We start from the raw sequence: 22580 nt of genomic DNA, 5'->3' as shown, positions 1-22580 counted from the left end.
TATTGCTTCTCAGTTTGCATTTTCTTAAAGTCAGTTTAATCCCACGTATTTAATGCTGTAAGCAAGCAATTTCAGAAAATTAAATAGGAATTTCCCTATGTGTTTATGACATAGCAGTGATGATAGATTTTTGTTTGTAGTTAAATATTTCCCTGCAGTGTTTACCGCTTAAACATTCAAGGCACACAGAGAAAGTGATTGTGGGCTTGACTGAAAGCCAGCTGAAGAGATAAAATTTCATTGATTCAGCTGGGTTTTAGAATTGATAAAACTAGTCCAGAGACTGATTTGCGAATAAATGTGCACATTTCACTAATACGTCGGAAGTGGGAACTCTTGCTTTTATGAGCGGGAACATTTACAAGACATTTAACTCCTAAACGGTTTATAAAGAGAGCTCTGAACGGTTGTGCTCTACAGAAGGATATACTGTAAATGCGTTACTTGGGGTCACCACTCAGAGTGCATATAACGCAGGCAATGAAATATGCCATGCGTGTCATACGAATAGGACTAGTCTGCCAATAACACATGCACTATCCCTTCAAGTTAGGCTCCATGAATTATGACAAAGGTAGAAGTGAGGCTCACTAACAGAAGTATGCCTAAAGGTAACACTACTGACAACATACAATTTGACTAGAAATATTACCTACAAGCAGAAAACTACGGTCTCTTTCCCAACAAAAAGCACCATTTTCGTTTTGAGCAAAACATATGCAAAAAAAAATTTTAATGTATTTTTAGCTTGGTATTATCCACGAACGAGAAAGAAAAATAATAGGAAAGTAAAACTCATTGAAAGGAACGCCAGTTTGTTGCCAAGTTGTCAGCAGTCTAAACGGTCCTATATGTGTAGTAATAATAGACTTGCTCTTTTCTCAAAAAATTTAATAAACTTTTAAAAGAGTCCCTTAGGTTGGCCCTGCAAAATGATAATCGTGTGGTCCCATAACCGGAAGGAGGGATCCAACAGTAGGAAAGGAGCACATTTTCAGGGAAGCTGAATACTTGGAGAGTAAGGTGCTTACTAGTGCCTTCTCCGACCACCTCGCCTTCCTCCCGCAACTCCATCGCGGCTGGTCCCAGCGCGACCCGAGGCAGCTTGTTTCAATACCAGCAGAAAACGCTGCTGAAAACGACGTTTTTCTGCAGATCAGATAGGCGTGAGGTGCTCTGACGTCATCACTGGTGTCTGGTTTAGGACAGGGTAAGCTTTTATCTCTCAGGGCCAGGTCTTTTCAGCCAGCTGAATAGTTTCGACGCCGGACAGCGTGTGGGAAAGCGGAGCTGTACGCTGCTTCTGCACTCCTACAGTGCTGGAGCCCACAAAGGCTCCATGGTCAGTCCGGCTGCACGAAACTGCCCATAAGACAAAGGACAATTGGTGTCATCTGCCAGGAAAGCCCCGGGCTCCTTGCGTCAGCGGCTCTCAGTGGAATAGCGTAACCATGTCAGAGTGTAACAAAATCTGCGGAAAAGATTTCTGAAAGAATGGAGTCAGGCAATGGCATAATTTTGTTCCAAAAAGTCTGCATGACATATTGGCTGAGGTGAAGTTTTACGGCTTTGTTTGACATAGTCAAAAGTGGCTGTCGCGCAGAAAATGTATATCTTGTCTTTTCCTGAACCGTTTTTATTGCAAAAAATCTGTTATTCGTCATACGTTGGTCAAAAACACGAATTAATATGCTTTCACACTAGCTCTCGCACACTTCCTAAGCAAACAGTAGAAGTTACCGGCTGGCAGTTCAGTATTGTTTATTGTTACATGGGGCTGTGTCAGTTTGAGAACGTGATGAAGAGAAATACAACAGTGTATACTTTAAAAGAGGAATCAAGAAGAAAATATAATCCAGAAGTTTCATTTCAGCATTCTCAAATGTCTTTTTGAGTCAATGTCTTTCAGCATTGGCAAGACACCAACTTTTTGGCACAACGAGACATAGTATTGTAGGCTACGAGAGATGCAGGCCTTGAAAACAGAGCAAAACAGAAAAAGAAGGAAGAAGCGAGCGCTCAGAACAGAGCAGATTGTTGCTTGAATTCCTCAGAGTACAAACTCGATGCCACCGTATCACTGCCTAGATCAGAAGAGAAACCTAACCGTGATTTCTAATACCCCGCAGGTATGACAACACATTCTTTTCTTCTTACAGCTGAACCCCTGCATAGTAACGATTCCAACAAAACACTGAAAGCATAGGAGCCAGACCAACCTAAATTACCCACCATTCGCTTTAGGTCATAAAAGCAACCCTTCTATCAAGATTTAATTGAAAATTTAAAATATTTCCACACCAGAAATTCTAAGGAGACTACCTATTTGTGGACATTTTTAATCTTGCGTGTCATGCTTGTAAAGTTGGGATTGGGGAATTACAGGAAATAAAATAGCTACTTGCTCTTTTTAGGTTTCATACACTCACAAAAGTAAGGCTCTGAATTAATACACTTTAAAAAAAGAAAATACAATTGCATGTTATTGCATAAGATGTTTGAGGTCCTTAAATTACAGAACCCTGTATGAAAAATCTTCCTTGAAGTAGCCGAGCAATCTTACACCTTTGTTTATCGAAGCAACTGGCATCTTCATTGCCTATGCTTTGACATAACTCTCATCAAGGAAGTTTTTTTTCTTCTAATTGTGTCCGCAGAGAGGAAATGGGTGATGTTTTGATTTTTGTATAAGAAATTCTTTTGCTCTGTCTCTTCTTGGAAGTCTGCATTTCTCTCACCATTTTCAGCCTGTAAGTAAAAATAGAAATGGTACTCAAAAGTCTTGCCTTTGAAAACTATACTCAGGTGTTACCAGTACAATGTAGCTGCAGTTTTTATCGGAAATCCCTTTATTTGAAAGTCTTGCCTCTCAAGAGTCTCACCCCTCACCTCTTTGAAGAAACACTTTCAGAATTCTGATGCTGGGAAGAAAAAAAAAGAAAAGTTGCATTTGAACTCCACATATGGTAAGTATTCCTATCTGATTAATTTTCTGATTTTCTTGTATTCTAGGTTAACGTTGCTGGCACTAGTAGTCATTCTGTAAGTGTTGCAGCCAAAACCTCTAAGCAAACTACTTGTTATCTTTTGAACAACTGCTCAGTCATTAACAATAGCTACATGTATCATTTTGTGTTCATCAGAAGTTCTTTCAGTTCAAAATTAACTATCAGAGTAATGAAGAAAAACTAAAACAAAAAGAAGGAAAAATTTCTTAACCTAATGGTTAAATAACTGGAGAATATAATAAAGACTGTCTGAGGAATTGTTCAGATAATGTAAGGCAAGTAATTAAGAAGCAGAACGGAAAATTTATGTAGAATATTGAACACATTGTTCACAAGAGAAATTTACAGTTAGCTGTTGAATTTGTATTTTTAAAAATGTCATAGCTGAAACAGTTTCTGTCCTCATGGGTTTACAAACTAATACAGAAAGAAAGTACTGTTACCACCACTTTTCCAATAAGTTCTAATTTATCCAGGGTGGAATAATCAGTAGCAGTTGAAGAATTAAAACACTGATCTCCTGACTCCCGACCTACTGCTCTAATTAGAAGACATTCCTTTCTCTTAAAGAATCAACTGAGACATTTTAGTAAAGGCTGAGCTGGCACCAATGAGGACCAAACTCCACAATCAAGTATAAGATATTTGATAAACTTCTGGGTTGCAAGGACACATAAGTTTTCTGATATTTACGACAACAGGCTGGTTTAGGCTGAAAATTTTTATGTCAATTCCAAAAGTCACTTTGCTGCAATTAGTGCCAACTATTACTTTATTGAGTTCTGGTGAAGTTTTTGTGCCAGACTACAATACATTAATATTTTACCTTATCAATAGGCTTAGTCTTTTGGAGGGCTAACTACATTTTTGTCTGTTTCTCCAAATTTGGTCTACTCATTGTAGCTCCAGTTGTGACAGTATTTAGGTGAGCTATAGATCAATCACTTTGGATTATAGTCTTGACTCTACGTTTAGATTTAATTACCTTGCGTTTAAAAAACCACAGATTTATAATCAGATGTTACCTGACAACTTCTTAGAGGAACTGCCTGTGAATAACCACAAAGTCCTTCCAACTTTTTCCTGTGATGCCTTTAATAAACTCAGAAATGATCTGGCAGCCAATAAAACGAGGTCATGGCCTGCTGAGTTGATAGGTATTATCTTACTGTATTGGTTTTATCCCTTGGAAAACTCATCTCTCTTTCCTAGGCACATGTTGTTTCTTATTTAGGATAGAAAATGAATGGAGGAGTTTGCTCAAAAGTTTCTGCTAAGGAGAAAACATTTAAAAAGTAATCACGGCTCTAACTCCCCACATGGCAACCCTTATTTCACGTTGAGAGTATCTCTGAATAGAAGAAAATTAATTTAATCTGTGCAAAGCACTCCACTGATGTGGAATTCACCTGGACTGTTCACAGTCAACAGACAGAAGCAGAGCACGTTTTATCTGATCTGTTTTAGGCATCTACTGCAGGGTGAGATGAATCGCATCCTAAAAATGGCTCTCTGCTGGTTGTGAACGCAGTCAAGACCAAACCAGATCAAATACAGGCTTCTGGATCGTAGACGTCTGAAGTGAGACGAGGTGAGCCTCACGCAGAGGGCTTGCAGGAGAGCCTGATGCGGAACAGCTGCTCTGCACTGACACTTTGGCCTTTTAGACAGGCACCTGTATTTAATCTGGAAACCCCTTTGAGAAAGAGACAATCTTTTCACTTGGAATTTGTATTGCATTTGCAACGGAAAGGTTCACTCATGACAGGCAGGATGGTAATATCTCATCTCATAACAAAAAAGCCAAACCAGTGAAAGTAAACTAATACCCCTTACAGAGTTAGGACACCGTGTTTATGGCTTAATTGTAGCTAGTCTGGTTTATTGGCGTGTATTTACGCATTTTGTTCATTCTCCCTGGTTTTATATTTTGAATGCAGTTACCTACAATTCTGCCTGGGAAGTCAAATGACCATGTAACAAAAAGAGTATTAGTCTAATCTTGGCTGTGGTGCACCAGGCAAAGACTGAAATTCTGGCTCCCTTGAAGCCAGCACTAAGTCTGTCTTTGACTGTAGTGGCAACAGCATTTCACGTAAGGAGCCCTGAATCCAGTGCATAATACAGGTATGAGAAAAAAATGCACATTGTCATCTACCAGCATTTCTCACAGACTGCATGCTGAGGCATCATCACTCAAAAAGGATTTAGAAAAGATAACTAAGAGGAACAATTTTATGAGAACCAGTATTGCACAACATGCCTATAAAGTAAGGTAAGTATTACTGGTTTCTACTTCAGGTAAAACATCTTTTCCACTGCCTCTCTTTTGGCCATCTCTTTTACTGCCTCTTCATGCTGCCCAGATGAATTAATAACTCCAATTTTAACCAATTTACCATCCATTCTCTGTGCGGGACTTCCCTCCCTCCCTCCCTTTAAACACTTTGATCAGAAATAATAGTATTTCCTTCATGTTATGCAAGACTAGGGCTACAAATTATTAACCCATATATGTTTTCCCCTAATTTACAGAGTTTTAAAAGGTATAAAAAGAAATCCTCTCTCCCTGACCAGTCTGGGGAGTTTTTTTTAAGATTTAATTGCTCTGATTTCATTTTGACATTATTTCAACCATAACTGCTAACCTTGACCAACAGAAAGGAGAATGCTGTCCACTGGATACAGAGTGCTGTGATGAAATAGGGGATTTACCTCTTCAGTGTAGTTTTTTGATATCCATGGGCTAAGCTCTTCCTGAAGTCAACTGCATAACATGGGAAACGATCGATCAATAGACAAGATGTTGTGACTTGACTGGATCGGGGAAACCTGTGCATTACTGGGTTTGTGACTGTAATTGTTAGGAAATAAAACAGAAGGAGAAAAGAAAAAAACTAGCTTATGGTAATAGAAAAATGACTGTTCTGTTGCTGATGGAAATGAGGAAAGAGCTATGCTGAAGCCCCAACCATATCGCACATAGCCACCCCCAGCGCTGGTTTTCTGACCTCATCTGAGCTTGCCATTGTTCTGCTTTGCATACAAGGAAAATGAGGCATCCGAATCCAATTTTTTTCTGTTACGTTCTTTTTGACTGTGAACCACAGGTCCTGTCCTGTAGCTGGGTCTGTAAGTCACCGCTTGGGAGTGGTTGAGATATTCTAACAGGCTGATTCAGCTATGAAACCTAACTTCTATAGCTTAGGTCATAAAGGAAGACTAGTACCAGCAGGCCCCATCGATGTCTGAAGCGGTATATCTGGACTACGTGACAGGCATGGTAAAGAAGGTGGACAAGCCAGGCAAGCCCTTTGGTTGCTATCCAAGCTAATGATCATCTGATGTGGGACCGGCAATCGCCTGATGAGCTGGCCATGGGATCAGATGATAACTGGGGATGAAGAGGGAGTGGGGAAGGTCATCTGATGGTAGAAGTTATAAAAAGGTTTCTCAGGGGCTATTTTCAAACACCAAAAGGGACTGCGTATAAGATGTAGCTGTTCTGAGAGATGACACAGATGTTAAAGAGAAGCTTGACCCCATTTTGCCACATCATGTGATGGGTTCACGGACAAGACTGTGGTTGGGGTGGAAAAGCAGTGTTCATCTAGCTTTTCCTTGTATTTGGTTGGGGGGGGGGGGGGGGATGTGTGAGGAAATATTAGTTGGGATTCTGGGGAACTCTGTTGTATGGTCAAACATCTATAGAGAAACATAGAAAGAAAGTCTGTCAGGCCAGTGGCATTTTGGCAGTTAGTTAGGGAAAAACCCCAACGCAACCCCCAGAGCCCCCGCTGTGTGCAGGTTAGAGGTACGACCCTGGGCTAGGCTTAGAGGATGCTGGTGGGGAGGCAAAAGTAAGGAATAGTCTGTCACTGCTTTCCGTGGCTACTTCTCAACGTTATCAAAACAATTTGTTAGTTTCTGTCGAGCTTGAAACCCGATTAGTGAGTGTGCTAACACGAGTAGGGTGTCCCTGAAGAAGGTGGCCAGAATCCTGGGGCCACGGGACCTGAGGTCTCACTGCCGTGGTAAATAAGCTCTGCCCAAAAGAGACAGACTGGAGTCCATGTGGATCAAAGGAAATCCCATCGTAAGGGTTCAAACGCAGCTCTCTGGCTGAAATCCAGCAGAGGGCTCTCAAAAAGCAGAGTATAATAGCTGCTATAATTTATGGTAGCACTTATTTAAGCAATTACCTCTTATCTGAGTTTGCTAAAACTTCCTGAAATTGTTCTCTTGTTCTGTGAGAAGTCTTACATCCTATGATATAATTTGACTCTCCAGGGTCCTTGTTTGCAGAACTTCACACACACATACACACAAAAAAAATCTTTACTCATCTTGCAGTCTACTTGAATGTGTTTCCTTGTTCTACTCCATATGCTTGTTTTTAAGGTTAGAGATTTTTTTCATAGTTTCCAGTAAGGTGTAGGCTCCACACTGCCTAAATTTAATTTGAAAGAGACAGTTTGCTATTTTTTTTTTAAGTCTCCAGAGCAATGCCCCAGCAGGCCTACATATTTGATTGTGAGCATCCAAGAAGGGGGAGATAAATTGTATTTGTTTTAGTAAACAGTAACATGCTCAGACACAAAAGCAGAAATAAGAGTGAAAGAAGTAAATTCATTAGAATACTGAGTTCCAGTTTTCTTAGCTCTATTAAACAGATGTTCACCTCTAGACAGCATTAATTTGTCTTATACAGCAAAATAACACTGTTTTGCAAAGAGGTGAACTTCATCTTTGGTCATAATTGTGGTACCACATTCTTACCTCAGACCAGCTTCTAAGAACACCCATTAGCTTACAAGACCCTTTGTTTCCCCCGTAATACTTTTCTAAAATGAAGTATTATCTTCCCTCTCCTACCCCTCAAAATTTACCATGACTTCTACCAATTATAAGCAAATAGTAAAGGACTAGAGCTGTGTTTAAAAAAAAAAAGAAATATATGCCTGGGGGAAAATACTGACCCGGTATGATGCATAAAGAGTGAAGGTGATGAAAGTACTTCCAGGCTTTTGCATCAAACTCTAACCCTCTTTTGTCTGCGGCCCCTGCTTTTCCCATTTTGGTACTATCTTCTAACAGTCGCTTCAGCATGGGGCTACATGTTTGCACATGTTATGCTGCTTATTTAATTGTACTGTATAAATGCCTCTGCTTAGCATAAATTGATTATGTTTAACAATACTTTGAATACACAGAATCAGGCGTGGGGAGAGAACCTGTGTGTGTGCGTACATTTAAAATAGGTATGTTTGATTTCAAGGTTTTAATTAGCGTTGCGAGATGACCACATTATTCATGAGTGACAAAGGCATGAGATACACAGGTATTCCTAAACAAGTGCTAACACAACCTTTGTGCACTCCTGTCTCAAACGTGTCATCACTTTAGAAACTTGTTTAGCCATTCAGGGAAAAAAAGTCTACTAACGTCAAGCAATCCTCGGGCACCCTACGCAGGCCTCAGAAGGAGCTAAAGTTAATGAATTTCCTAACGGGTCATAAACACAAGGGAAAAATCTTTTTGTTAAAGGATATTTCTTAGCTGTCTATGAGAAAAAGCTGGTTTTAACTTTAATTTCTGAGGTGAACTTTGGATTGTGGCAGTTGTAGGTGAAATATTTTCAGACCAATGAACACAGGGGGATGTAGATGAACTGGGAGCCTGTGGTTAAAAATGCTACTACGCTCTGCTTAAAAAAACCTTGAAACTTGAAACACTTGGTATTTCAGCCCACCATGGTCCTGCACGGAGGTGATGCAGGCTAAAACGCACCTCTAGTGCAGGTTATTGCATACCACGCAAGGCCCTCATCCCAACTATTTTCCAGTGCAAGATTGTTCCCGTCAGCCCCGTGTCTTTTATCTAATCTGTCCAATCTGCCTGCAGAGGGTAGGGCCTCTGCCCTTGCTTTTCAGCACAAAGCTTTCCATAAATCGGCAAACACCGGTGTCTCAACGTTTTTTTCCCCATTGCACCCACTTTTGCAGTCTCTACTGGTTTCAAAATATGCACGTAATCTTACACTGAATAAACTCTTTCCATACAGCCTGTGCTAATCTTAACAATATGATGTCATCCGAACTCCACAGCATTTGTGAAACATGTTTTAATATTCCAGATCTTTTGATCTCGTCTCATAAATCAATCCCTCCATCTCTTTAATTATTTTAATTGCTCTTTAAATTCCCTTCAGTGTAATTTTCTAACAGGAAGATTCCCCAAAATATCCTAGGCATGACCTAGTTAAGTAGTATGCACAGGGTAGTCATGCCAAAGAAGCGGAAGAGAAAGTCTATTAGTTCCTTCCTCAGCGATGGGATCCTTCACATGCAGGCTTAAATTCCATGGGCTTTGTTATTGTGCTGTTCTGTAAGACCACAGGTAATTCACTGCTCACTTTCACTCCTACATGTTGATATTGCAGACTTCTTCCTCTTGTTGAATGTTTTCCTACAGCTCTACCAAGGTTTCCAGGATGAACCTCTTCTTTCCCACCCATACTCCTTTTCTGAATTTGTTCATGATGTTTTGCCAGCTTTCCCAGCTCCACCTAACCTAACGAACGGCTGTGAAAGCCATTTATGGCTAATAACTGTCCTTTAAGTCGAAGTTTAAGAAAGAAAGACTTCATAATGTTCTCTGAAATAATTCATTAGCCTTTTCAGCTCTTCAGTTGAAGTCCACTGCTAACCTGTAAAATTCCCATCCATATAAAAAAGGACATGGAAAGATGACTGTTCTGTTTCTTTTTTCCGTAGCAAATTTTATTAAAGAGATGATGCTCCACCTCTCTTCAAGTGCCAGTCCGGAATGGTCAGCCTTAAGTAGCAAAATTAATGCCAGGAAAAGATTTGCATGACAAATTGGTGGTCTTTTTTTTCCTGTAAACCCAGCAAAGCTGCTCATGTAGTATATAAGGGCATAACTTAGCTAGGCACCTGACGCGTATGAACAAATACATTTGAAGGTACTTAGGTGACAACATCGCTATTAACCTTCTTCCAACCATTCCACAATGGAAAGATAATGTAATAGGTTGAACAGAACAAAAGGCATTGCTTAGTTCCTTGCTGCCACTGAAGACAGCAAAAAACAATCCAGTAAGCTCCTTTATGTCATGAAGTAACTGAAACAACTGCAGCCGCTGCAAGGAAAGGTGAGAGGCGTAAGAGATCATAAAGTACTGAGATTTTCCTGGCTGTCTTATGGCAGCTGCATGTCTGAAGAAAACAGCAGAGAGATCAGAGATGGCAGCAAGGAAGCATTGATTTTGGTTTAAAAAAAAAAAAAAAAAAAAAAGGGCATGGCACTCAGAAAAAGCAGAATTCCAGGTGAGAGGACAACAAAGATACCCAATCCACACAAACAGGACTATGTAATCCCCTGTAACATCCAGGACCGGATCAAAGACGTTGAATGGGAATCTGCAAAGCCCTCTATTTTAGCTAGTTAATCATAAAAAAAAAAAAAAAAAAAAAAAAAAAAAAAAAAAAAAGGCACCTCTGACAATGACCACCAGCTGACAAAAGCGCAGTTATTACAGACCTGCAGACGTCTGTGCCTCTTTTGATGCGTATCTCCAGTGAATGTTTTTGCTTTGCTTAGGATGCGTGTGTGGAACTACGCTGTTCAAAACAAGGATACCGTCAGCTTGTGCTGAAAAAACGTTCTTGCAATTTACAGAAATGATCATGGCAGCCCGTGGGGATTACACAATAACGATTACTTGTAAGCCTCTTCTTTTAATTGTGGAATCGGATGAAATCGCTGATGCCGCGGTATTGTGCAAATTCGATCTCAATCCTGCAGAGAAATTAAAGGAGCCAAGAGCTGGCAAAACATGTAGTAACCGACAAAGTTAAACGTCGGTCCTGTCGTTAACCGCTTCTAGACGGTATTTTTCTGGGTTTGTAGCTACACGTGCCTTACGTCAGTCTCGGCTTCAGCACGCTGTCTTACAGTTACCCTTTCCGTAAGGAAAAAATGCCTTTGAATCCAAGGCTTTAAAGATTCCCTGGTGATGGTCCCTCCGCAGGCCCGGGAGAGGACAGAGAGCCCCGGACAGAGCAACCCAGAGCCCACCATTGCCGCCGGCACCCGACCGCGCCGCCTCAGGGCTGGCAGGCCTTTAGGGGCATTCCACCGGGGGTGCGGGGGCGTGCCTGAAGAGAATCCTGAAGAAAATTTGGGCCGAGGAAAGCTGTTTTTCGAACCTAGCGACCTGCCCTCAACCATTTTGAGGCGGCCCCCTCAGCCGCCTCAGCGACAGCCGCCGCCTCAGCCGCCATTGCCCCGCCTCACCGGCGCGGGCCCCGCCCCGCGCGCCCACCCCCTCCCCCCTCCCCGCCGGCGCCGCTGCAGCCCCCGCCCGCATATAGGCTCGTCCGCCGCACTCCCCGCTCCGCCGCCGCCGCCTCCTCCAGGCATGGCACAGGGCTCTACCTCACTATGGCAGCAGCAGCAGCGCGGCACAGCACCCTGGACTTCCTCCTCGGCGCCACAGGTAACGGCGAGGGAGAGGCGGAGGACAGGGAGGAAGAGAGAAAGGCGGCGGGGGGGGGGGTGTCTCTCCCGCCGCCCTCCCCGCCATGGCGGTGTGTGGCGCCCGCTTCGCCCCCCGCTGAGGAAGCGGCCCGCCAGGCCCCGCGCCGGAGCGCCCGTGGTCCGGGTTTCCCCTCTAGATCCCCCCCCCCCCACACACACCCGCCCGCCCCAGCCCGGCCGTGTGTGTCTGCCACCTCCCGTCTGTTTCTCCGCCGCCGGAGCCGCCATGCCGCCGCGGGCGGCCCGTTGAGGCCTCCCGCCCTCAGCCCGCCCTGCCTGCGCGGCCGCCCCGCGTTGAGGGGCAGCCCGCCTCGGGGTGAGGCGGCCCTCCTGGGGTATAAGGCGGGGGGTTAGTGCCCCGGTTGGTCACGGCGAAGGGCTCCGTCCGTCAGGGTGGGCTTTCCCCTCCCGCCGGCGGTAAGGGGGAAGCGGGCGGGCGGGAGGTGCCGCGCCGCGGGCCCGGGGGGAAGGGAGGGAGGGCCTGGCTGGGACCGAGCGGCTTCCCCGCGAAGCCCGCCGCGGTTCCGGCGCTTCGGAGGCCGGTGACCGCCGCCACCGCCGAGGAAGAAGGTGCGGGGTGAGGGTGTACGAGGGTCTTGTGTCACTTCGGCGTTTCTCCCGCCTCGTCGCAGAAGCGTGGAGGAAGCGATCGGCGATGGAGCTCGGCTTTGGGTGAGCCGCCGGCGATTTCGGAGCTTTGCTCCGTAGTTATCTGTAGGGGGCACGTTCGAGCCAGAGACCGGGGGAAACCACCACGTTTTTCGACAGCCAAGATGGGCGAAAAGGTTTAGTTGGGGCGGGCTGCCGTGGGCGCGCAGAGCCAAGCCGGTGGCTGCCGAGCAAGGCCGGCAGGCAGGGGCCGGCCTGCCTCCGGGGCTCCGACCTTCTGTGTCGACCCCTTTTCTTTTTATTTCCCTTTTTGGAGGGAGGGAGGGAGGTGTGAAGGCGGTTTCCTCCGCATCTACAGGTAAAAATCTGATCAGTAGCTTGATTTGAGGGACTGGTTCCTGACCCCGGTGGCTTTGCTGCCTGCTCTGCCCTTCCTGGCACTGCTGCTTTTGCATTTTGGAGAGCCAGGAGCGGGGGGGGGGGGGGGGGGGGGAGAGGGGCAGGTGTTAGGGGAGTTGTTACCAAACAGTGCGCCTTAGGATAGCCTGCTGTGTTCCGTGGTGAAAATCTTCCAGTTTCCATTTTACAGTGAGATTTTTACAGTACAGCTTAGCCACTCTAATGGTGACCTGATGGCAAACGAGATAGTCCTGCCGTTTTCCTTGTACGTTGTGCCTGACTGATCTAGCCTGAGCAGAATTGGGAAGCTAAGCCAGTCTAAAGGCAATTTTCTTGGATACCGACCAGCCCCTGCAATGACCTCTTTGCTTACTTAGTTCCCTGAACTATCATGGGTTCAAGGGTTACATCAGTAACTGGTCTTCTGCAGAAGACGCAGAATTGCCAGGGAAAAGAGCAGGACTAGGTGTATTGAAAATATGCTGTAGTTATAGTAGCTGCTCTGTGATATAAAAACTGTGCTGTTAGAGTGTGGTGATGATCTTGAGTATTGTCTTGCTTTCAGGTAGGTTTTCTATTCTGTTTTCTCTTACTTTTGAAGACAATGTTTGGACCTGTCTCCAGTCAAGATGGATGTGCCTAAACGGGGGTGGGGGGATGGACCAGCTGCAGAAGTCTTGCTGTGTAGATCAAAAGAGGGAAGAAGCCTTTTTCCCTTCTTATGTTCTATCTCAGCACAGTAGACATCTTGAGTGAGATGTGAAGGACTTTCTTCCACCCGTGACAGCTCTGAAGTTGGCCTGTACTTTTGATGCGGACTTTTTTCTCTCATCTAGTGCTTGTGGCCCAAAGCATCAAGAGTTGTCTATAGAGGAAAAATTGGTGAATGTACATTTGTGGTTTGTGTTAAAGGACTTAAAGTTTAGTGCTGAATCATGGATCATCAACTAGTTGAAGCTTTTACTGTTAAGTTACATGGACAATGAAACTTCTGAATGGTCTGAAATCTCATGAAATGGCATTTAGTAAAATGAGATGTGTGGTTTTGGACCTTCTGATCTTAAAAGGATAATGTGATCCCTATGTCTCAGCTGAAGGGGTTGCATCTTTATGTTTGTGTTCTGGAAAATGCAGAAACTGTTAACTTCTTGGTAAATGCACACTCCTGATTCCTCAAAACATTAGCTGTGACCTCAGTTTTTGACAAATACCTATTTTTGATAGGTATTAATATAGCAGTTAAATTTGCCAGCTTGTAGGAAGGCAAGACTTTAGTCTATGAAAGCAAGTTTGCTCAACAGTTTGTGTTTCACTGCAGTGCATCTTGCAATAACTGTACACGGTGTCTTTCTTTAAGGATCTGCTTATTCAGATGATTTCATCAACCATATATATGGTTCTCAGTGTTCACATTTAACGTGGTAGCTACCCATTGTTTTCCTAATCCTGAAGGGGAAGAAGGCTTTACTCTTACTGTCCAACATCAAGATTGAACATGACTGTAAAGGATGGGATAGTGTCTCTGAGTTAATTAACAGATCTCCAGGATCTGTTTGTTTCTCTGTGTGCTTGGTTGTGTGTGGCATATCTTCATCCTCAGTCTTCTGAGGTCCTCAGGGAGTGAAGGAGAGGGAGCCTGTCTTTGGATGTCAGTGAAAGGATCTGGAGGACACAACTCTGTTAGAAAGAGGGGATTTTGTTGTGTGTTAATACTGGCGCAGCTAGCAGCTGCTTGTGCTGCAGGATGGTGTGGATTCCGGTGGGTCATTCCTGCTGGCTGGCTGACTTGGCATGTGCCAAACCCTTCAGTAGCAGCCCTGTTTTCTTTAGGCAGTCCAACTCCCTTGATATTAGACTGTGGTGCATGTCACGTATATTCTTCAGAATTCATATGTTTACTCGGCAAGGATGTTGAGAATGATAACTGGAATAGTAGGCCTTTCTGACTGTTTGCCATCATCCCTTCTGTAAGGTTGATGGTTGTTGGAGGTATTGTGAGAGGCCAGCAATGTCAATGAAAACATGGCTGTAAGGGAGTTAGAGGAGGAACCAAGTCCTCTTGTGTTGGTTTGAGATGGGGCGGACACAACGCCATCTTGGGAGTGGGGCTGCACAAGATGAATGAAGCTATGTACCTCTACTAAAAGCTGTCAGTTTGAAGAAAACTTCTCAATAAATTTCTTTATGTACTACAAAACAGTCAAAAGAAAAGACTATTTTGTCAGTCTTTATACCTCCTCTAATTATGCATCCCATCAGTTTTTAAAAACAATAGGCAATTAGATATTAGCAGGGCTGAAGCTTTGATAGCTGGATAACACGACCTGACCTTCTCTGATGGTCTCCTCAAGAGCTGCTTAAAGTAGCAACTGTAGAGCTCAGTCCTTTGAGCAGAAGTATCTTGCTTATCTGTGAGATAAGCAGACAACTTCAGCAGGCAAACAGCATAGTGTTCCCTATCCTAAAATGCAAAGAGAGTGCTTTAAAAATCTATGAAAATGGACACAGATCACTCGCCTTCCTTAATAGGGGCACAGCAGGCTTTAGTCATGCCTTTCACTTCTGGGCTAATGACATTTTTGTTAGTCAATCAGAAATGAGGGATTTGAGACTCCCAAGTTAGTTAAAGGACTTTAAGAAAGTATGTGGAGGTTTGATGCCTTATACCTTTACAGAATTGATTTTAGGTTACTGTATGTTGTAAATCTTCTCATACATGGGAGTGTTTCCATCCACACGTGAATGTGTCATATAAGCTTAGTTTTCTTGGTTGTTGAGTATTGAAATGATTAATGTTCTTCAGGGTTCTTTAATGAGGGGCAGGGGGGATAATATGGAGACTCTCTTGAGATTTGTGGTTTTTATTTGCTTCAGAAAGTTGCTTTGAAAGAGTAAGAACTTGTTGGAAAATTAATTTTAACTGTCTTAAAGTTTACTGTTTGGGATTATTGCTGGGGGGGATTACACAGTTCGTAGTACAGCTGCACAAACAGTTGTGCTAACAGTGTTCAGGGTAAGGGCGCAGTTGAGTGAGCTGGTGGAGGAGAGCGGCGATTACGTGAGCTGACACAGTTACTGAAATAAATTCTTATGAAACTCTTGTGTGAATTAGCACACAGTGGGAATGCCAGGGCTGTAGTGCAGGTAGGGCAATGCTTGGCTACTTAAGAAAAAGGATAAGTGGATGTGTGTGTGCACATGGTCTGTTTTTCTTTAAATTAATGTTTTCATGGAGATAGGAAGAAGAGGGAATGACCTTTTGTGGGCTGAGCCTCCTCTTTAGGCCCTCTGTCAGTGGCTTTGTTCCTGTCCACAGGGTCCACAGCTCTGTTCTGACACTGGGTTGGGGGGGGGAAACTTGGTGAGAAAATCAAGGCTGTCATCGGTAGGAGTACATGTAAGTAAAAAATGGCTAATGGCTACAGTACTTATGCCTAAATGTTGCTGGATGTAGACAACGTATTAAGAGAGATTCTTTACTAATAAATTGTGTGAAAGAAAAGTCTTAACTGGAGTCATGTGTATTGGATTTGACTTGCAAAAACTATTTTATACTTTGGTTAGTGTTTTGCTGCGTAACCGCACTTACTGGATATACAAAATTTTTCTTTTGGAGTTTTTTTCAAGGGGAGGTACTAACTGCTTTACACAAGTTAATTAAAATACATAAAATGTCTCGGCTGAAGCATCCACTACGATGTAAGAAAGTGCCATTAACTCTACTGGCAATCCTATATCTTTGACTTTTGGCCTATTTTTAAGCAGATGTGAATGCTGTCAGGTGAAGCTTTAGTATGCAGTCAGGGGTGTAAAGATTTAAATAACCCTTACATCCTTTTTTTTTTGTTTACAGTTGTTTAATGATACTGCATGATATCCTCCAGTGTTTGACATCCTTAAAAGTGTAATAACTAGCTGGTCATATGTGCTGTGTTCTAAAAGAATCTTGATTACAAAATGTTCTGAGTTACTCTACTAAATGTTCCTTCAGTACTGAAGTTTTTACTTAAGCTATCAAAGTGTTAAGTACTTGAATTGCTTTCAGTTAAGCTAATATTTTCGTTCTTTTCTTTGTTTTGATTGGAAGCCTTAATGCTCTTCATAGAGCAGGACCACAATTTTATGTGCTTGTTCTTGGCTGCGTTGATCTAAACTTTTGGAGGGGGGGAAAGAGTTGACAAGGCTTTGTTTAGTTCTGCATCCCTTTGGAGCCTTGGTAGTTGAGTTTCCTTACTGTAAGGACTAATTCGAGAAATGCCTTTCTGAGGGGACAGTTTTCCAGAAACAGGAGTGTTGAAGAGAACTAAATGATGAGTAGGCATGCTGTATTGGCTCTTCATCTCTGTCTCTGAAACCTCTACCTGAATTTCTACCTAGGAAGACTCCACACACTGTAGTAAAGATACTTTGGAACTGGTGCTGGTTTGGTTTAATAAGCAGATAATTGGCAGCTCTAGCTGTTGAGTCATGGCTTATCCTGCACTAAGTGTGGAAATAATAGAGAAACCAGGAAGAGGTGACTGGCATTGAAAACTTGGTGTCTCTTCCAGAGTTCTTCCACATGTAAGTTAATCTTGTGTATGAAGGAGAAAAGCTTAAACTAATGCTAAATACTTGGCAGTTTCTAAGATTATAAATGAAAAAGCCTTTGAGCGCTTGGCTGTATACAGAGTTATTTTTAAATTAATATTCTCTGTAACGGGCTATTTTGTTGCCTAATGTACTGGAGATGCAAGGGCTTTGTTTGCCTTACAAGGCAGATTCTGCTTCTATGACTGGAGCTGGCTGCAGTTAGCAGTAAAAACATATTAAGTACATTTGAACATATTGTGGGGGGAACAGTATCTCTGAGCCTTGTAGCTCAGTTTGACTGGTTCTGTCAAGTATTGGGTTGTCTGAAGTGCTGAAACATCTGATTACAGTGATAAGGTGCTGAAGATAGGCTTATCTCTTTACTGTATTGATTTATGGTATGTTATCAAAATTTGCTGACTCCTTGACTATGATCTGTATGTGAAGACCATGTAAATAAAGATTAAGCAAGACTCAAGTAAATGCCTCTGGAGCTTGCAACTCTGTTATCAGCCCTGGCTAAAGGTGTGTTTGCAGTTATCTTGCAGCTGCAGTTCAGGCATGGGTCTGTTTTAGTTGTGCTCCTTTAGCAGCCTCTCTGAGTGGTGTGGGCTCAGCCTGTGCTCTTGGCTGGGCTGTTTTGAGCTGAGCCCTGCAGGTCTCCACAGTCTAGTTCTGACAGGCCTGGACCAAGAGCTGGCCTGCTGTGTGTCAGAGCGCAAATGGGGCTTGTCAGGAGGCGTTAATACAGGAATTAATAGCTTTCCATTTTTAGCAGTAAGGACTGCTGTGAACTCATTCCCTGCTTTTGTTGGTTTCCAGTTTTGAAGATTAAAATGCTTTATGAATGGAACTCTGAAAATACAATTATCTGATTCCCTAGCATGATGTCAAGTACTCAATGGCTGCTTGCTCAGACATGAAGGAACTGTTGCCTGCAAAGGTGAAGGTTAACAGCATGGGAGATGTTTTCCATGAGGGCCTGGTTTGAGGCTGTGGAACAAATTCCTGCAGGAAATAAAGGCTACTTTTGATCTACCAGTATTTCCCATTTCAGGTACACTTCTGTGACCATGCCTTTTTAATAGCAAAATCCTTGGAAGGAGAGAAAAGTACATATGACAAGTACTAATCATTTTGCTTGACACATTTCTAGAAGATGGTCAGGTACCAGGTGATGAAAGTGGCTTGAGAGATGTAAGTGGACAGGAGAGCTGGCATTATTTGGGCAGGCTGAAGATCTGCTATCAAGTACACTTTCTCTTTTACTGCTTTTTTGGATGGAAGGGCTACAGATAGTTCAACAGGTGATAATATTTAAAATGTGAACAGTCTTTATATGCCAGTTGATGGACTTCAGTTTATGGATTACTGGGAGAGACGAAGTCAGTGGAGCTGAGGCATTGAAACCACATTTGTTGATGTTAAGGCTCAAGCTACACATCATATGAAGCAAGTTTCCTGAGTGCATAAATACTCTGTGTAAAGGTGGTATGCCAAACTTGGAGAGTACCTTTTTTCTTACCTCTCTGCCTACTGCTCAGCTCCAATTAATTTGTTGGGATAGTGTTACAAGAAGTTTAATGAAATGCTGTCTCTCTGTAGCAAAATTAAACTTGACCAAGCAGCAAGTCTGGAAAGAGTGTTGTGAGACTTAAATGTTTAAAAGGTAAGAGATACTGTCTGTGGGTTGTCCAGAACAGTGTGACAAATATTTCATGTCTGTCTCTAGATAAGGAAATGTTGCTTCTGTATTAAAGAACAGTGAATTTGTAACCTGCAAGAATCTTGCAGGATAAAATAACAATTAGGGAAGGGAAAAAAGTTTAAAAGCATTGTGCTTAACTAAACTTTTGTGTGATTAAGCAATGTAACTTACAGAATGCCACCCACCTTTACTTGTGGAGGCCTATAAATAGTGTTTCTCCCAGAGTTACCAGAGAGTGGCGGGACTTCTGGTGAGCTGTTGTGCACCATTGCAGAAGATCTGTGTTGAAAAAGCTGTTGTTAACCGTAATAGGATATCACATCATAACTAGCTGCAATTAGATGCCAGGTATAGGAAAACTACTTTTAAAGCATGTATTTTATCAAAAATACAAAAAGAAATAATTTGTAAATGTCAAAGTGAATGGGAGAGACTTTTTGAATGTTCTTTAACTCTGCATGTGATTACGTGAAAGGTATCGTAACATGGCAGTTCTTTGCTTTTATCTTCTTTGTGACTTTGTTTTTGAAGGGGCAGTACTTAAATAGTTTCTCCTTCAGAGTTGTCCTGGCTGTCAGAATTTGGCATGCTTGGCATCTTAAGCTTTTTTTTTCTTGTGGAATGTCCTTGCAGGACTTACCCTACTTAACCAAAAAACATTCCTCTAATAGCCAGGTGAAATTGGTCCCTCAAGTGCTTCCAACAGCAATGACAGGCTTCTAAAAGTTTTGCCAAAAGCTAAGAAGAAAAAAAAAAAACCCTTCTGTAGGTCCCTGTGGTGGGTTCTTTTTAAACTTTGCTAGTGTGTTGTGATGCAGGAGTCATCAGGAGTGAGCCTTCCAATGTTGATGAATGCACAAGCAGGAACCTTGTATTTGTGCAGTAAACAAACAAGGAAAAGTGTGCTTGCAGTGCTTGATTTCAGGTAACTCCTTGTTCATGACAGATGATAATCAAATACTTGTGCAACTAAAATCAAGGTAGATCTGAAAGTCTTCATTCTTTCCCTTCAAGTAGTTTCTGATCCAGATGCGCTTCAAGTATTTTAACCTTGACTTTGCTGGCTCTGCTGTAGTCGGCCACTGCTACAGGGAAGGGTTTATTTTCCTGTCTTCTGGGTATTTTATTAATGATGCTCATAATAATTGAGCTCTCCTGTAGGCCAGTGCCTGTGTTTGATTGCTTATCTCTTTGCACTGGTACATATTTTCAGAGACTTCTGTGGACAATGTATCCTGGCTCCTACAGGTATCCCTGCAGGACTGTGGCATAATGGCAGAGGCCATGTATACCTGCTGTCCTCCTGAAGTCTGGCTGGTGTTCCTTGCCTAATGAGTGGGTAGAGATTCTGGGTAGCAAAATTTTGGAGACTAGTAAATAAGCTTTTACTACATGTAGTAAAAGTTTAATAAAAAAGCTGAGCTGCTTCACTTAAGTGGTCTGTTTTAAGCCTTCTTTGAGTCAGTCTGCATGACTTAATAAAAAAAATTTGTACACAAGTGTGTGGTGTGTGTAACAGCCCCACAGACAGACTTGCGTCCTCAACTGGTCAATAGGATTTATCCTTCTTGAGCGCTCTTTAAATGCAAAATGGCTTCAGTAAGGCTCTGATTTCCCCAGAAGTAAAGAATATATTAATTGGAAAGTTGGTCTGTGGGCTGACAGGAAAAAAAAATGTGGCCGCTGGTTATAAAATTTATTAGTAAGCACTTTCATGTTCACAGCTAATCCTAATTTAGTCTTCAAGTGCAAATGAGCTCTAAACTGGTAGTAAATGCTTTCTTCTGGTTCTTTCAATATGTATGTTGTAGTGATGAGTCTTCATTTGTGCTTGAAGAGACTTGCTAGTCTACCTAGTTTCATATGTGCAATGTGCTTACTTTATTAAAGCAAGAAAATAATTTGTTTAGGTAACATTATATTGGCTTAGTGACTAGCTTTACATTAAAGCATGAGAACGTAGTTTTATTTTGATGTTTCACTTTGCAGTTTGGCTTACCTGAAAGGTTGCTATCCTGGTACAGGGAGGAGGGTAAAACAGAAGAGTGTTTTGTGCAACTGGTACGATCTGTGTTGTTTCTTGGTTTCTTCATTCTGCCCCTTTACTCTGGTCTTTTCTCTGCTGTACCCTCTACCTAGGTTGCATGCCTTGCTGTATTCCAAAAGCACTGAACAGCATGGTTATTAACACCAAACCATAAAATAGATGTAAAATGATCAATGCTGCCAGGAAGGTGGCATTCACTTAGAGAAAGAATGACAAAACAGTAGTTGTATACATGTTTCCTTTTTACAGTAATGGTGCTCAGCTTCTGCTGCAGGTCAGATGTCTACCAGAGGTCATGTTAGAGTAAGAAAAGCTCCTTGATACAAGGATTCTTGTCTCTAAGAAAGCATTTGTACCAGAGATACTACATGATGATGAATAAAACTGCCCAACCTTGTTAGCGTTCTTCTGCATTTAAATGATGTGTTTGACTGAAAAGTCATGGGAGACTGAGACAGAGTGGGAATGCTGTGATATAGTCTAGTAAACCTTATGTTCTGCTCTCGCTGATTTAATTAAACTCCATGTTGTGGCATTTTGTGATTGAATGTACTGAAATAATCAATTCTAACTGCATTATCTGTCCTTGTAGCAAAAGTTCACTATTTGACCTTTTCAAAAAGGAGTTTTTGTCTTAAAAACTAGATGGAAATGGAATATTGCCTTTCAGATGATGCCAAGAAAAGTGTTCTGCCACATCGCTTCTGCTTGAATGTGGAGCCAAGCCTGCTGTTCTCAGGTGTTGAATTTCAAATGATGAGGTACCTTACAGTTAAGATCATGGCTGTTGGGTGTAACATGGTTTCAGATTAGTCTTCCTCTGTGTATGTGCTTACTGGTGGTACTTTGAAATGTGATGGTGCTATTATTCTGCAATTTGATAATAGATGTCTTTAATATTGCAATGAAGTAACTGGAATTTTATGTCCCCTTGAAGCACAAACAGCAAGGCTTAAGCCTCACTGATGTTGGAATGTATTTTTATTGAGGCTGAGGCTACAGAAAACTTAACGAACTTCAGATTTGCAAAACAACTGGAGTTTTCAATACACAAGATCACTTCTGTTTTTATTTGTACAGTAATTTTTGGTTGTTCTAATACAAGAAATTGAATAGAAGAAGGGTGAAGGAGTAACTTCTTTAATATATTTTTTCTGTTATGGAAGTGGATGGAGCTGATAGACCTATAGTTGCTGAAAACTTAAGGTTTTATGTAGAGTTTTTCCTTAAAGGTGATTAGGGGATCTTACTGCGCTTTTGTGAAAGAACTGAAAAAGAAAAACCTCTTTTATCAGAGCTCAAAGGAGGAAGTTGGAAAAGGTGATTTTGTTACTGAGACTGTATCTCTGGCATGTTTTTGTTTTTATATATGCATGCACTTTGTGCTGCTTGCAGAAGCTGAAGCACAGCCATTCCTGTTCACTGTCCATACAATTGCTTTTGGCTGAATCTTGCTTAGTGTTTTAAGTAACAATTTGCTGGTTGTGTACCCTCAACTTGTGTTTTTATTGTATAGGAAGGGCTAGGGAAAACTGGCTTTTCCTTTACGTTAATGTTGGAGAGGTGTTCCTTATTCCATAATGATGATACACGACTGTATGAGCATCTCGGAAAATGTGTTTGTGTGCTAGTGCCATCTGAAAGTCCCTATATACTTTTAGTCAATGTTATTAAT

At 42.2% G+C, this 22580-nt stretch overlaps 1 protein-coding gene across 2 annotated transcripts in view; it reads left to right on the top strand.

The window, feature by feature from the left end:
• Nucleotides 1–11371: 11371 nt before the first annotated feature.
• The window catches only part of SMS (spermine synthase), a 51644-nt gene continuing 40435 nt past the window's right edge, over nt 11372–22580 (top strand). The window contains exon 1 of one of the 2 annotated variants that reach the window (XM_049834945.1): nt 11372–11529. In XM_049834945.1, the coding sequence (XP_049690902.1) occupies nt 11475–11529 (55 nt within the window). In that variant the 5' untranslated portion in view covers nt 11372–11474. Of the gene's footprint in view, nt 11530–15721; nt 15976–22580 lie in introns of those variants that run through there. The other variant, XM_049834946.1, reaches the window with a different exon arrangement.

This window comes from Accipiter gentilis, chromosome 32 (genome assembly GCF_929443795.1).
Source record: "Accipiter gentilis chromosome 32, bAccGen1.1, whole genome shotgun sequence".
In the NCBI taxonomy this organism is placed as follows: Eukaryota; Metazoa; Chordata; class Aves; order Accipitriformes; family Accipitridae; genus Astur; species Astur gentilis.
The sequence above is the reverse complement of the archived record's forward strand: the minus strand, read 5'-3'. Positions and strand labels throughout refer to the sequence as shown.